This window comes from Rosa rugosa, chromosome 2 (genome assembly GCF_958449725.1).
Source record: "Rosa rugosa chromosome 2, drRosRugo1.1, whole genome shotgun sequence".
NCBI classification, from domain to species: domain Eukaryota; kingdom Viridiplantae; phylum Streptophyta; class Magnoliopsida; order Rosales; family Rosaceae; genus Rosa; species Rosa rugosa.
This window is the reverse complement of record NC_084821.1, coordinates 18,071,034-18,085,473: the sequence shown is the minus strand read 5'-3', so window position 1 is coordinate 18,085,473 and position 14,440 is coordinate 18,071,034. Positions and strand designations below refer to the sequence as shown.

Here is a 14,440-nt window from a genome sequence, read left to right as displayed (position 1 = left end):
CGCCCAAATCCTAACTTGGATTTGGTCTGCTAAGAAAATGGAAAAATCCACCATGAAATTTGTGCTCATGCAAAGTCATGCTTCACTGAAATTTAAATCCTTGAGGGGAGGAAAACCCATCAGCGCCAATAATATTATAATTATTCCTCTCTAATTTAATACTCCCAAATTGAAAACACAAATATCTACCTGAAAAATCTAAGATGTAGTCATAGCAGAATATGTTGAAATCATCCAAAGCCTGTAACCAACAAACCAGTCAGAGTTCAGACTGCCCAAACCGTGAAACATCTCTCTCTCACTCTTCGTTTAAAATTTATATGGAAATGAATAATAAATAAAAATTCCATGGCAACCTCTGCAAGTTTTTTTTGTCTTGGTTAGCAAACAAAATCTGGGATTTCAGAAAAAAAAAAAAGAGAAGAGATCATATCATGACATATCTTAATACAAAACTTAATAGAGGACTGAAACTGACATTTTGAGTCTCTGATCATAAACTAAGTAAACAAATTAAATTTAAAGTACCCTATGCTTTTAGTTTTGGTAATTTCTGGGTGAGTACCACTTGATTTTAAACTAGGGGAAGAAGTCCATGCCAAGATGGATTTGCAAGTCCATTCCAGCTCTCTCTTCCTGAGTTATCATACTCATGATGAGCACCACCACCACCACCACCACCACCCATGTTCAAGTTGTGATGATCTCCATTGTTCATCTGCCATGGAAACCCCCACAAAACTCTGTTGTTGTTGGTCTCAGTATCTCTGCTCAGCTCTTGCTTCATTGTTGTGACCGTCACAGCTGTTGTGGTTGCTACATTGCTCAATTCCTCATAAGGGTGCAGCCCCATTTCTCCGCAAACCCCATTGTCCATTTCCGCCTCACCCACCATGGTGTTCCCCCCACTTGATCCAAACCCATAATACAAATTGTTCTGGAAGCTGTTGCTGTTGTGGGTTTCGAGAAACCCGGTCCGGAGAGCATCCAGAAACCCTGGCGATGCTGATGCAGATGAACCGTTCGACAAAATGTCGCTGTGGGAATTGGTGGTTGGGTTTCCTAACATGGATAGGTGATCATCATAACCCAACTGCCCACATGACCTCTGGAGCCTAGCAAAGGCAAGACTGAGGTCATTGGAGTCGTAGGAGAGCGACGGGAGGAGCGGGTTGGAGTTGGGAGTGAGTGGTTGTTGAGGGTCTTGCGACGATCGCTTCGATGAGGATCTCTTGTTCTTGCGGCAGCCACCGCCCACCGGAACGTTCCGCAGTGTGCCGCCTTTGGTCCAGTACCTCCTGCAGGACTTGCAGAAGTACCTGGGCTGGGTGAGGCTGTAGTTGTTGTAGTAGCAGAACTTGGTGTTGGTGGAGTCACATCTTGGGCACTTGAGGGCTTGTTCTGGCTGTGGCCTTGGTTTTCTCTGGTCTGTTTGCTGCTGGGATTTTGAGCAAACCAACATGTCTAGGGAATTATGAGCTTGCATTTCCTGAAAGGTGGATCCAAGGAGTGAATTAATTAGAATACAAAATGATGATAGATTATATTCTAATCTTGGCTTTTAAGTCATATATGGTCACTTGATTGAACACCTGACAGTTCATGATACATGTGTTGAAAGTCATAACTGACATAATGACATGTAATGCTCATCATCATGATATATTAAAACCAGAGAATTTAACTAAATTATGATCACAACACACTTAATTTCATGTTTGCTTCCTTCTTTTCATGAACAATCAGAACCGATTAATAACAAATTACCGACCGGGAATTTAATTAATTACAAATTAGTTGTGCTGATCAAGTGTGAAAATTTAAACCAAAACATGAAAATCAGAAACAAAAACCCAAGGGAATTTTTCTTTCCATGTTACTTTACCTACTCAAGCACAAAAAGAACTGAAGAAGAAGGAAGGAGAGGGATATCAGGCATTATAACAGTAAAACAAAACTCGAACATCATCAATTCCCCCTGTGGAAAAATGAATACTTCTTTCTTTACAAATTCGACCCGGCCGAGGAAAGCCAGAATCAGAATTAAAAACAAACCCAGATAGAGACTAAAGAAATGAAAAAAGCTTCAACAAGATCATGCTATCACTCAAAACCAAAACTCAAAAGCTTCTGATCATGTCCTACCTGGTTTTGTTGTCCACTTGAAGGATCCATAAGCTCATGCACTGATGAAACACTCCCCCAAAATTGAAAGAGAGAATGGCTTAGTTTGTGTACCAAACAGGAACTGGAAGATGGAAGAGTAAAGAGAGAGTTCTGGGTTTTTAAGAAAAAGGAAGGCAGTAGTCACATGCAAAGCGAGGATATATATATATAAAGCAAAGCAAACCCACAGGAGACTGACAGAGAGGCTTAGAGAGAAGCTTAAATTAGGTAAAAATAAAAATGATGGGTTCTGCCGTACGAAAGATGATAATGGATATGAGAGGCGGTTTCGAGGTTCTGGCTAGGTAGCTTGCACGCAGAGAAAGAAAGAAGGAAAGCTTGATGGAGTAATAGTAGTAGTAGTTAGTAGTAGTAGAAGAAGAGCAGCGAGTCCCACAGGTCCCTCTCCTCTTCCGTAACGGTTTCTTTATATAATGGGAGAGCCAGCTACTGATGATGATGATGATGATGATTCAGAGAGAGCCAGGCAAACCTCGCTTGCTCTCCTACGCATGTGGGCCCCACTATCGCGTGGATTGCAACTATTTTTTGTGCGGGCCCTAAACCGGCTGACCCCTCCCACCACTACCACCACCACCACCGCTCGCCTCCAATTTCCTTAACCTTACTTAGTCCTCTCTCTCTCTCTCTCTCTCACCTCGAGCGCAATCCTCGTGTTCCAAAAACAAAGAATTAAGATAATAATAAAGACAAACGAAAACAGAGACTTGGTCTAAGCAAGCAAAGAAGGAGAAAACGATGTGGGCACTTGGTTTTGGACTGTAGTGGGGGTGAGGGACCCACTGGAAGACTGGTGAAATTATTTGAATTGGTTGAATGGTTGTTGCTGTTACTGGGATTGATCGAGATTTTTGATGATGTGGACAAAGGTGATGATGTTGGGGACAGGCAGGGGACAGGGTTTGATTGAGACACAAGACAAGGAATATTTCTTTCCTTAGTTACTTCATTCTTCGTTACTATTATTACTCGTAGATCGACGACATGGCTAGAGTCCTAGAGAGACTGAGCTATTTAGCCCACTATGGCTACAGGGAGAGAGAAAGCAGCTCTGCAATTCGTTGCTTTGGTCTTGCCGTGTAGTCATGCTTCGTGGTCCATCTATGGGAGCATTTTGTGACTAGTCCTAATCATCCTCAAAGCAATATACTACCATAATTCACATCCCCTCCTCTTTGTACCAAGTAGTACCAACTCTGTAGTGTATGTGTCCCAAAAACTAGCTGTATGGGAGTTTGATAGTGTGCTCTAATGTATCTCAATCTTCTCATACATCGAAAATTATAACCGGATCTTAATAGTTTATGTGCATATTTCAATGAAATTGTATGGAAATTGGGTATTATATATACGAAATATATAGCTAACATGCATGTATATGAAATGACTCTTTTTAGTATATTTTTAGAAAATTCGAGGGTCGATTTCCTAATCACGACATGAAACGTGATCACGGTTATATAAAGTTTTCTTAACTCTTTGTACTACTCGAACAGTTAGGATTCTATTAAAACCTTTGAATCAAGAACCGATTGACTTAGCTAGTTGACATTGCTTATTAAACTAGATAAACATAAGATCAATTTCAAGCACAACATAGCTTCATTATAAATAACATATTCAGAAAAGATGTCAGCTTAATATTTCAATCGAGACATTAATTTATATTTTCACCATTTGCTTCTCTTGACGAGGAAAGCTCATAATAACATCTTCATCAAATCACCTCGTGGATGTGTGTTCTTGTGTATAGTCTAATCCCACTAACAACAAGATGCTTCTCTTAAAGTGCATTTCCAATTTTCTTTCATTTTCCCGGTAAAGAGTAGTGCCCTACTCCCCCGAGAAAGCAAAGGCTGGCTAGCTTAGAAATCCAATCCATCGTATACAAAGACCAAGACCAAGATCAAATTAACAATCATGATTCCCATTTTGTTTTCTTGCATAAATTGGTAGGCTATCTTCTTTTTAACTAAATCAAGCATCAAAATCAACATGACCTAGGCAATGTTTTCATGTCACCAAGAAAACGAAGCGATCTTTGTCGTTCTAAAAGGGTCTATTACTTAATCATTCACACTAGGCATTTCATCAACACCAGCTTTTCCTTCTTCGTCTCTATGATTAAAGCTAATGAAAAATTAGCACAATTAGTTAATTAACTTGTTTCTTAATCAAATTAAGCTGCATCATTACTTTGTTATCCACATGCAACCCATCATGGGGGTTGATAGCTCAATCAAATCGGGATCTGACGGCTCAGATTTGAGCAGCTTTACAAGTGTTGAAGTTACGATATAGGGACCAAGATTCTTGGAGTAGCTAGCGGGAAACACAATGTACCAACCACTAGTTTCTAGTTGCATGTTATAATATGTCAGAAAAACTATGACATGTACCGGAGAAAATGATAAACAAAAAATGATTGAGACCACCATGATCGATCACATTCTTTGGATCCTATGAGAATTTTGTCTTAGACTCCAAGAACCCAAGAAAGATCACGAATGATCGATCATTTTTATACAATTTACATAAGTAAAGGCTAGGTGAGACAAAACTCATTAATTTGAAGATATTAGAGGGTCAAGGCCTAAATCAATACTAGGATTGCAATTTAATTAGCTTATCAAAAGAAGACAAATCGAATAAAAAATGAGAATACATCCTTTGTAGCCTGTAACCTACAATAACAGTGCAACCACACCTCCACCACAACATCTTCTATCCACATAAAACCAAAAACCAACCTCTTTCACAATAACTGCCCAGATAATTGATAAACAATAACAATACTGAAGCTTATCTTTTTCGATAACAATATTTAAGCTTATTGATAGTAATCTTTTATTAGTTAGATGATTATGATGATCACAATTCACAAGTAAGAACACAGCACTTTGGGAGCACAATAAAATTTACAAAAATTCCGTTGGGACATTCCATGGGTGATGCATCAGCGTGGGGACAATGGAATGATATGGGGATTTGATCAGTCAAGTTAGTTGACTGGTCAAATGGATCAGTCAAAGACAATACTGGGGTAGCTAGGGCCCAATTTTAAAGCCGAAGTGGTAACCGGTGAGGTGGGAAACCGTGCCGGGAAACACAATATGATAGGCCTGACTGGACTACAGGAATAGAGAGTATCAGAGTATGCGTCTTCTGTCAAGTAAAGAATGTTGGCATGCATTCTCGTTCTCACTCTGTCTAAGCTTGGAGAGAATCTCTTGGGATTTTTGGCCAACTATTCACACCTAAGATTTGGTTGGGATTTCGTACGGCTGCTGCAGCTTATTGTTTAAACAACCAACGACATGGTTTTGTTTGTTGGGGAATTTCATAGTGATCTTTGAAAATGATAGGGATTGAGGGGGATGACTTTACTCATATATGGTCACTTAGTCGTACATGCATGGGGATTTTGGGTTCATAGAACCCATCGTGGTTGTTGGTGAGTCTAGGTTTTTTTTTTTTTTTTTTTTTTTTTTTTTTTTTTTTTGTAAAGAATGATTGATGCGGCTGCCCTCAAGCCTTCATTAATGAAACTGCTGAATACAAAGGGGGGGACGTAAAACCTAAACTCCGAACAATTAGTAACATGAGAACTTCCTGAATAATAACAAGAGCTCCCACTAATCTTATGTATTCAAACATGCACCAACTAGCAAGGGTTGACATACCAGATATCTGGGCAACACCATTTGCTTTACAAAAGTGACATATCGGAAAGTCAAAGCTCATACAAAGCCATAAAGCAATAAAACCAGCTTTTCCACTATGCTGTCGACCAGAACAACCTCTGGCGACACTTCGTTTTATCCTGCCACTAGAAAGTTGTGTCCATTTGAAGAGAGAAGAAAGTAAGGGAGTTGCTCGTGGTCGCATTCCACCCTGGAATTGTTGCAAATTAGAATTTATAGTGGTGTTCCCCTGGTCAGTTATGGATAAAAGAAACTATGCTCAATCACCTCTAAAGGTAAATCTAACTGTTGAAAACAAACAACTCAACTTAAAGTCCACAATGAATTTACATTTAATGGTGGTTGAGCATATTTTCCTTAATGAGTTACTCTGACCAAGTGAACATGTTTGTTAAAATATAGGTCTGCTCTAACAAACTGATGTCTGCGTTGTTGTTGTAATGGACATAGCGATATATATTTTTTTTCATAAATTGATCAAGGTTTCAATGAGATCAATGCATTTTTTATATCATAATCGATGTTATTAATTGAGTTCTATATGGCATTTAGGATCAAGTTTTTGTATATAAAACATCATGATTTTGGGTGGGTTTTTCTTATATCACGTTTAAATTATGACAGAATGTATATAAATTTTTTTTTTTTATATGGTCACGTACATATGTCATGTTTGATGTGAACTAGTATTTTAACATATTAGGATTTTGATTCGATTTGGATGGTGTCTTGATGGCTAAGTTAAGTAGCATGATATACAAATAGTTTTTCTTATTGGGACACGAGTCAATGCGTCTTAGTCTTTTGGAATTCTTGTAATGTCCAACACCTGTCGATTATGATAGAGAAATATATAATATAGAAAGGACTTTTGGGTCGCCATCTATCATGGCTAGGGCTGCCACTTGATTTGGTAATTACCAAACTGACCGAATACCAACCGATGTTTTAGGTTTGGTAAACCGACTTTTTGGTAATCGAAACCGATAAGGCCGAAATTGAAAATTACTGAAAAAGTTGGTTGATTTTGGTAAATACCGAATATACCGATTATCTAAATATCAGCTTTATATACTATAGTTTTCAATACACATACATGTATACTAAAAAGTAAACATAAAAATTTTCATAATCTGTGAACATTACTACATATATTACATCAATAGTACATGTATTTTAAGTAACTTGGTCAAATGTGGTTAAATAACCTAGTTTTATTGAAAATTGCTAAAACTTTTGATCTCATATGTACAAACGAAAGCTCTAATAAGTAGATGAATACAAAGTTTACAACTATCAAAATGAAAAACCTAATATTGTTCATTCTAATTTACATTACAAAGAATCAATTGTTCTAAAATTGGTAATACCGAAAACCGAAATATCGAATTTGGTATATATGATTAAAAACCGAAAATTTTGGTTGGTAATTGGTAGCTCAATATTGAAACCGAAAGTTTGGGTTTTGAAGTTGGTAATACCTATAACCGATTCGAACCGACCGAGTGACAGCCCTAATCATGGCACCTAATATCTACAGTATATTTTATTGTGACATAAGTCAATTGATATGAAGAATGTATCTATGACCTAACTGATCATATTTTTATATTTTCATATCTGACGCATATATATATATATATATATATATATATATATATATATATATATATATATATATATATATATTGATTGGGAGTGGCTACCTCATCTCAGTTACGTTAGTAAGTTAGTAACACACACACCCAGTCAGTATTGGGACCGAGGTCCACGAGAGTATCCCAGCAAAGCTAGACTAATCTTCTGCCGCAGGCGCACGAACTAGAAGTCCCCTCAAACCCACTGGCCACAAACTGGTGGGAGTTGAGATTCGAACTCTAGACATGGGGGTTCCATAATAGGCAGCTCGACCAAGCTTACCACACCAGGTGGTTTGACACATATATTTTCTGATAATTGAATATTCTTAAATTAAAATTTTTAGTGTGTGCAATATTATAAACATAATCTACTTAGGGGTCATCATTTGGCCCGTGGGCCTAAAAGCCCTACCCGGCCCGCAGTAAAGCCCATCTCAGCCCTGCCTATTAGGCACAAGGCAGGGCTAGGGCTGAGGGTTCAAAGCCCAAGCCCGGCCCATTATATGCCCATTAAAGCCCTCCCGGCCCAACCTTATAAGCCCGCCCGAAAGCCCATTCAAGTCTTGTATCAATATCTTTTTATGTAGTTATATTGAACTAATTATTGCATTAGGCCATATGTTTTTTTAATTTTGTATTTTATTTTGGTCAATCATTAACATATCATAATTTTTTCATAGCTTTTTGTATTTCTTTTAACAAAATAATATGACATATAAATATAATGGGCTTGGCCTTGCCCACCCAAAAAAGCCTATCCCGGCCCATCCCTAAAAAGCCTGTAAGGCCCTGGGCCCATGGGCTGCCATGGGCCTTGATTTTTAAGAGAAGCCCGGCCCTGCTCGGCCCGAAAAATAAAAAAAAATATGTTTTGGCCCTGCCCGAGCCCATTAATTTTGGGCTGGGCCGGCCCATTGACGACCCTTAATCTACTGCTTGCACTATAATATAATTTTTTTTTTGGGCAAAAGTTACAAATAATACCCCAATTTAAAGTCATTATACACTTTGGTTCCTCGTCTTCTAAATATATCACTTTGGTACCTGAACTTATTACTTATGTATAACATTCGTACATGCCGTTAATAACACCGTCAACTCAAGTGCCATGTAGCTTTCTGCCATGGGTATTTTCGTCTACTTATGTTTTCCCACCAAAATTTCATGAGAGAAGATCTAAAATTCCTTTCTTTTTGCTGAAAATAAAATCTTTCATCAAGGAAAATATTGTACTGAAAATTTAAGTTATTGTACTGAAAATTTTGACTTATTACTATGATCCTAGGAAACATATTAATTAAAATGAGAATAGGTGAGAGATTTATCATTTTTCAGCCTGCTAATCCACAAATAAAGAGTGATCTGGATGAGATCAGATTATCGGCTAGCTTTATTAATTGTTGATTCTATATCATCTTATCTTAGCTCTTTCAAGTGTAATTTCTTTCAAGTTTTGGGCTTTGAGCCTTTTCTCTTTTAATTGAAGAACTCTTCAGCCAAAAAAGAAAAAAATGCATGTTCAATTCATTATGCATAATTAATTTCAATATCAATCATAGCAGATTGTTTAGTAGAGTTGTAGAAGTTGCTAGAAACTTTTAGGATCTAGGGTTGTTGTCGTTATTTGCTTACTTTTTAAATATAAATTCATGGTCGTTTGGTTTCCTCGACATTGATGAAGGATGCAACAAGTGTTATTATTATTATTTTTAAATAAAAATAAATATGAATTAACGTAGTGAGTGTTTGTTAAGTGGCAAATACCATGAGATTTTTGGTGAAAAACATAAATGGATGAAAATACCCATGACAAAAAGCTACATGACACTTGAGTTAACGGTGTTATTAACGGCGTGTATGAATGTTATGCATAAGTAATAAGTTGATATATTTAAAAGATGAGTTATCAAAGTGTAGAATAACTTTAAATTGAGGTACTGTTTGTGACTTTTTTTTTTTTTTTTCAATGATTAAAACAATAAAGGCTTATTTAAAAAAAAAAACAACAAAGGCTAAAAAAAAGGCTCTCTTAATTAAACTACCGACACCAAAAATATCTAAATAGAAGAAAGCATTTCTAGCTTGAGGAGGAACTTGTTGAAACCAAACTTTTGTAATGACAGTATGTCCTAAGTGAGCAAAGACATCTGCTAAAAAATTAGCATCTCTCAATCATTTATTTTTTTTGGGCAAAAGCCATTTCAAACATTAAGAAATTACAGGTATTGAACAATATAAATAAATAAATAAAAACTCAGAGCATTCAAGAGTGTGAACAAAGTAGGAAGTCTTTGGAGTTTCCAGAAGCGGGAAGAGGAGCAAAGAAACAAGTAGGGACAAAGCTAGGGAGATTGATATGGGTTGGTCCAAGGTGGGACCCATGCTGATTATTCCCTGATCCCAACACGTGGCAGCCACAATGCGGCCAGGAGACGAATATCTCTGTTTACGAGGAAAAGAGCAGTGCACAGTCTTTGTCAAATACCACCTTGGGCCGCCTCCGTGGGCTTTTAATCTGGGCCCCACATGGCATAACTTCTCAAGTAAAGGATAATTCTCTCTCTGCAAATTTTGTCCAGTATTATAATGGGAAGATGACGGGGAGAGAGAGAGTCAGAGAGAGAGAGACAGAGATGAGGTTGGTTATTTTGGCACGTGGGAATGATGACGGGAGGTCACGCGGGGCACGAGAACGGAACGGGGACACGAATACGTAATACGTACGTGAGTGAGTTTTGGTAACGGATTCTGGGTTAAGGTGCGTTTCCGTTACGAAATACACTTCAAGTTGTATTTTATACCTGACGACAACGTTTGTGTACAAAACTCGATAACGTACCTACGTACGTATACATGTATGCATGTTGCTGAGAACTCTGAACCTGAAGAGGGTTATCCTCTCTATATATAATTGTTTTTTTTTTTTTTTCATATAAAGCGCATCCATCATTTCTATAAACTAGTTTCTGTTTTCTTGTTGGATCGACCAAGGTGAAATGTTCTGATCAGATTAGGTTTTGAGTTAAAAACGCACTCTTTGTATGGTAAAGGGAAAATATATTTCTAACAAATCAAGGGCCAAGTTTAGGATTTAGAAAGATCCTTCTCGATTCTCTAGATAATTAAAGTTAATTCTATGCGGATTATGAAACTCCAGAAATAGGTTACAATTAAAATGTAGACTTGTAACTAGTTAAATATCACAGATTCAAAAATTAATAAATCCACCTCTCCTATTGAAAAATGTATTGTCTCGCTCGATTGTACTCCACCTAATACTCATTGCAAACAACGTACACGCATTGAATTAATTTGAAGAATTTCGAATCTTCGATGTTGTACTGTTGGTCTACTCCAACTCTCCCAACATCTTTTGTTTAGATTGTCTTTCCATTGCTGGTTTATTTGTAAAGCTTCTTCCAAATTTTTAAAACTTTGCTGGCGATTATTGAATACTATAGTCGTAATTCTTTATATATAAGATTTCAGAAGGTACCTGAAGACTTAAAAGACTTGGAACATGTCGAAGAAAAACAATATACTAGAAATGAAAGTGATCAGGTGAATATATTCTTATCCCCTCGTTTTGTTTAAACAACAGGTCTTTCTAGCTAGTTCTTGTACAACTGTACATGTACACAGTACAAGAGAATGCATTCAATGCAACACGTTTTGAGGAACAGTTTCTTCCTAAGAATGGAATATTTTTTAAATTAGTTTAGTTGATGATTTGACTAGCAATATACCTTGTCGGTATTAGCTTTTGTGCTAATTAAAGATGGATTATGAGAACTAATCAACCATACAGTTTTTTTTTTATAATTAGATTTATGGTAATTATACCAAAATCTGCACTTTAATGGGTTCAAATGTTCAATTGATCCAGATGATCTGATCTAGTCCCAAATAGTATCCGAGTCCAATCCAGCATCCTTAATGGGTTCGAATGGTAGTGGGTTTTAGTGATTGGAAAACATGGTTTGGGCTTAGGAATGGTAAAAGTAACTAGGATATTGGAAGTTCCCAATTTCCCAACTGAAATAGAGCTATATATCATAGACAACTATTTTCTCTCCTAAAAAAAACCAGGGTTTCCTTGGTCTAGGGTTTTGAAAATCTGCTCGTCCGGTGGCGCTCGGGATTGGTATGGGCTTGCCTTGCCATACATGAGTCGCTGCCGGACGGGTCTTGATAGCTACTTTGTTCAGTTTGTCCTAGAGAGTGGTCTCGGCTCAAGGGGCAGAGGGCTGACTAGATGGTGAGCATCAGACGTAGTCTCTACGCGTGGTGGTTGGGTTGTGCAAGGATGGCTTGAGCGGCGGTGTGGGTTCTGCAAATCTAGCGGCGGAGGCGTGGGTCGAATGAACAGAGCGGCGGTAAGGTTCCCAGGGGCTATGCGGCAGCGAGGTTTTTTTGGCTGATCCGGCGTCGACTTGGTGGCTGTAGAGTTACGCGGCGGCATAGGCAGGTGTGGGATGTTGGGTTCTGGCTGGCGAGGACGTGGGTCGCGCGGCTGGATGATGCGAAGGTGCTACACGGTCACTGCGTGCGATGGAAATAGTTTGGGCTTTCACCAGCAACCCTGCTAGACCTGGAGTTTTGGGATTCCTCTTTGAGATGCTGGGCTTCGAACTTGGGCCACGACTTTGACCCTTGGTCCAACACTAAGTTTTTTAGTTTTTGTCTGAATTACAATAATGTTCTGTTTTTCCGGGACAGTCTAGGCACCTTTGTGCTTCTTGTTTTAGCATTTGGTCTTGGTCTTGTCGACTTAATTCTCAGTGTCTCTAGTTGTACACCAATTGAGGTCTCTAGGCGACTAGATTTACTGGTTAAGAGTTAGGTTGGGAGGGCCGGATCTTTCTAGCGCTTCTGGCGTAGTACCAAAGGGGGATCCCGCTATGTCTAGGTATTTGATTGTACAATGAGTAGGTTTATTTTATGTACCACTATCTTCTTGTCTGTCTAGTTGGCAGCGGAAGGGTATGTAACGACCTATTCTGGCTTTTGATGAATATATTTTCACCCACCGGCTATATATATATATATATATATATATATATATATATATATGAACAAGATCAAATGAATCTCTTTCAAACAAATCATAATCATGAAATAAAGTAAATGAGTTACTAATTACATCCTTCAAGCTCAAATGGAAAATGCTTTGGGTAAAGCCAAAGATTGTATCTAACCACCAAATGATGACCGAAGGATATTTTGAGATACCATATAAATTAAACTCCGAAGTAAATAAAAAAATATCACTGAAAACATGTAGCTAGCGAACTAATAAAATAAATCAAAATAGTATCATGCATCATTCCAATTAATATAACATAAGAAATTTAGAAATCAATCAACTTATTATAGTAACGTTAGTCATCTAAATTTACAAGCAAATCCATGTAGCTAATTGGATAGAGCGTAAGTTTACTAAGCAGAAAGTCTAGTTGGATCCCTACTTGGCGCACATTCAATATTTAGGTTTTGTAATCACATACATTAGTTTCTTCCAATATCTTAAATTATTCGTTTTTCTTACAAGCAATCATATACTTAACTTTCATATAATGATGCATTTTATCCTCATCCTTTTCATTTAAATAACAAAAGCCAATATTTTATCAGTGCTATATATTCATTGTCATGTAACCTGTGTTACCAAGTTTCTCACAAAAGTGGTATCATTCATGTCAAGGTTGTTGTGGTTTAAAAACCATAGTTTTCTCATTGATATTCATTGTAATGTAAACTTTATGTTACCAAGTTTCTCACCAAAAGAGTTGCAAGTTCATCCATGTCAAGATTGTTCTCAAGTCACAAATGAAAATACGTGAAATTAAGATTATATTTCATTTATGAGCGAAAGACATGAAATGAGTGACAAGTCTGTAACAACTTTTTTTATAAAAAAAATATGTTAAATTATGAAGCAACAGAATATGTTTGGTCCACTCGTGTTTGTATCACAAGACCTTTATATTACCCTCACTTATATTTATTATATTTTGTATTTGTTTTTCGAATTGCAACTTTTCATTTTCACAACATTAGTTTCCATTGAACTTGAGCTGCACAGTCCTAATAACTTTTTGGAAAATGTTCATTTAGGTCATTGTCAGTTAAAATTCAAAAGAAGCGTTGACTATAGTTAAGATATAAATGGTCAGATTAAATTAAGAGCACCATTTATATGTCATTCTAAATTTCTAATGGTAGTTTAGAAAATTAAATTGCATGACTAAATGCAACAATCCGCACAAATTGTGCTCACATCATTTTTTCTTCTTCTTTTTTTTTTCTGAGAAACATTTTTTCTTCTTCTTTGGTTTCTATAGGCTTTTTGCTCAAAATATGTGACCGATCCCGCCCCATGTTTTTTGGGTTTTGCCGTTTTGGGAAACCACCCATTTAACAACGCTATACTTGGCGAGCTTTTCCCTACAACTCATAGCAACTCCTCTCGCTTGCAATCGAGACCCCCATATCCGCTATCGCTATCGCCATTGCATGTACTTGCCCTTAACCCATGATTTACCCAGATTATAGTGGCAGGATTCATTTCCCTTGTTGTCCCAGAATGAAGAGTACTGGGATAACTTCCCAAAGAATATCGGCGGAGGATATTCCATCAATTCCAATGGATTAGTGTCAAAAATTATTGGAGTTAGTTTAGTGAGGCTCTCAACTTTGTTGTCTGTCTTTGTTGCTCTTTATAGGTCGGTTGTAGTTTTTTTTTTTTACAAGGAAAAAAAATTATAGATTAAAACCTCTGAAACAACCAGAGTTTACAGTGTCAAATAACAAAGATTGAGTACCCTCAGTAGGGACTCTATTAGTCTAAGTTACAACATCGGAAGTAGCATGTCCTAGATTGGCTATTGCATCTGCTACAAAGTTCGC

At 37.3% G+C, this 14,440-nt stretch overlaps 1 protein-coding gene across 1 annotated transcript; it reads right to left on the bottom strand.

Moving 5' to 3' along the window:
* Positions 1–432: 432 nt before the first annotated feature.
* LOC133733794 (dof zinc finger protein DOF3.2-like) lies at positions 433–2,690 on the bottom strand. Its single transcript, XM_062161431.1, has 2 exons — positions 2,146–2,690; positions 433–1,489 (listed from the first exon to the last, which is right to left on the bottom strand). The coding sequence occupies exons 1-2, from the start codon at positions 2,173–2,175 to the stop codon at positions 575–577; spliced, it is 945 nt and encodes a 314-aa protein (XP_062017415.1). The 5' UTR covers positions 2,176–2,690; the 3' UTR covers positions 433–574.
* Between the last annotated feature and the right edge of the window lie 11,750 nt (positions 2,691–14,440).

What these genes read in the sequence shown, in the direction of transcription:
- LOC133733794 (XM_062161431.1), bottom strand. Translation starts at nt 2,175, where the DNA reads ATGGATCCTTCAAGTGGACAACAAAACCAG. An exon ending in CAAGTGGACAACAAAACCAG is followed by an intron (nt 1,490 to 2,145) that starts GTAGGACATGAT and finishes TCCACCTTTCAG; the next exon opens with GAAATGCAAGCTCATAATTC.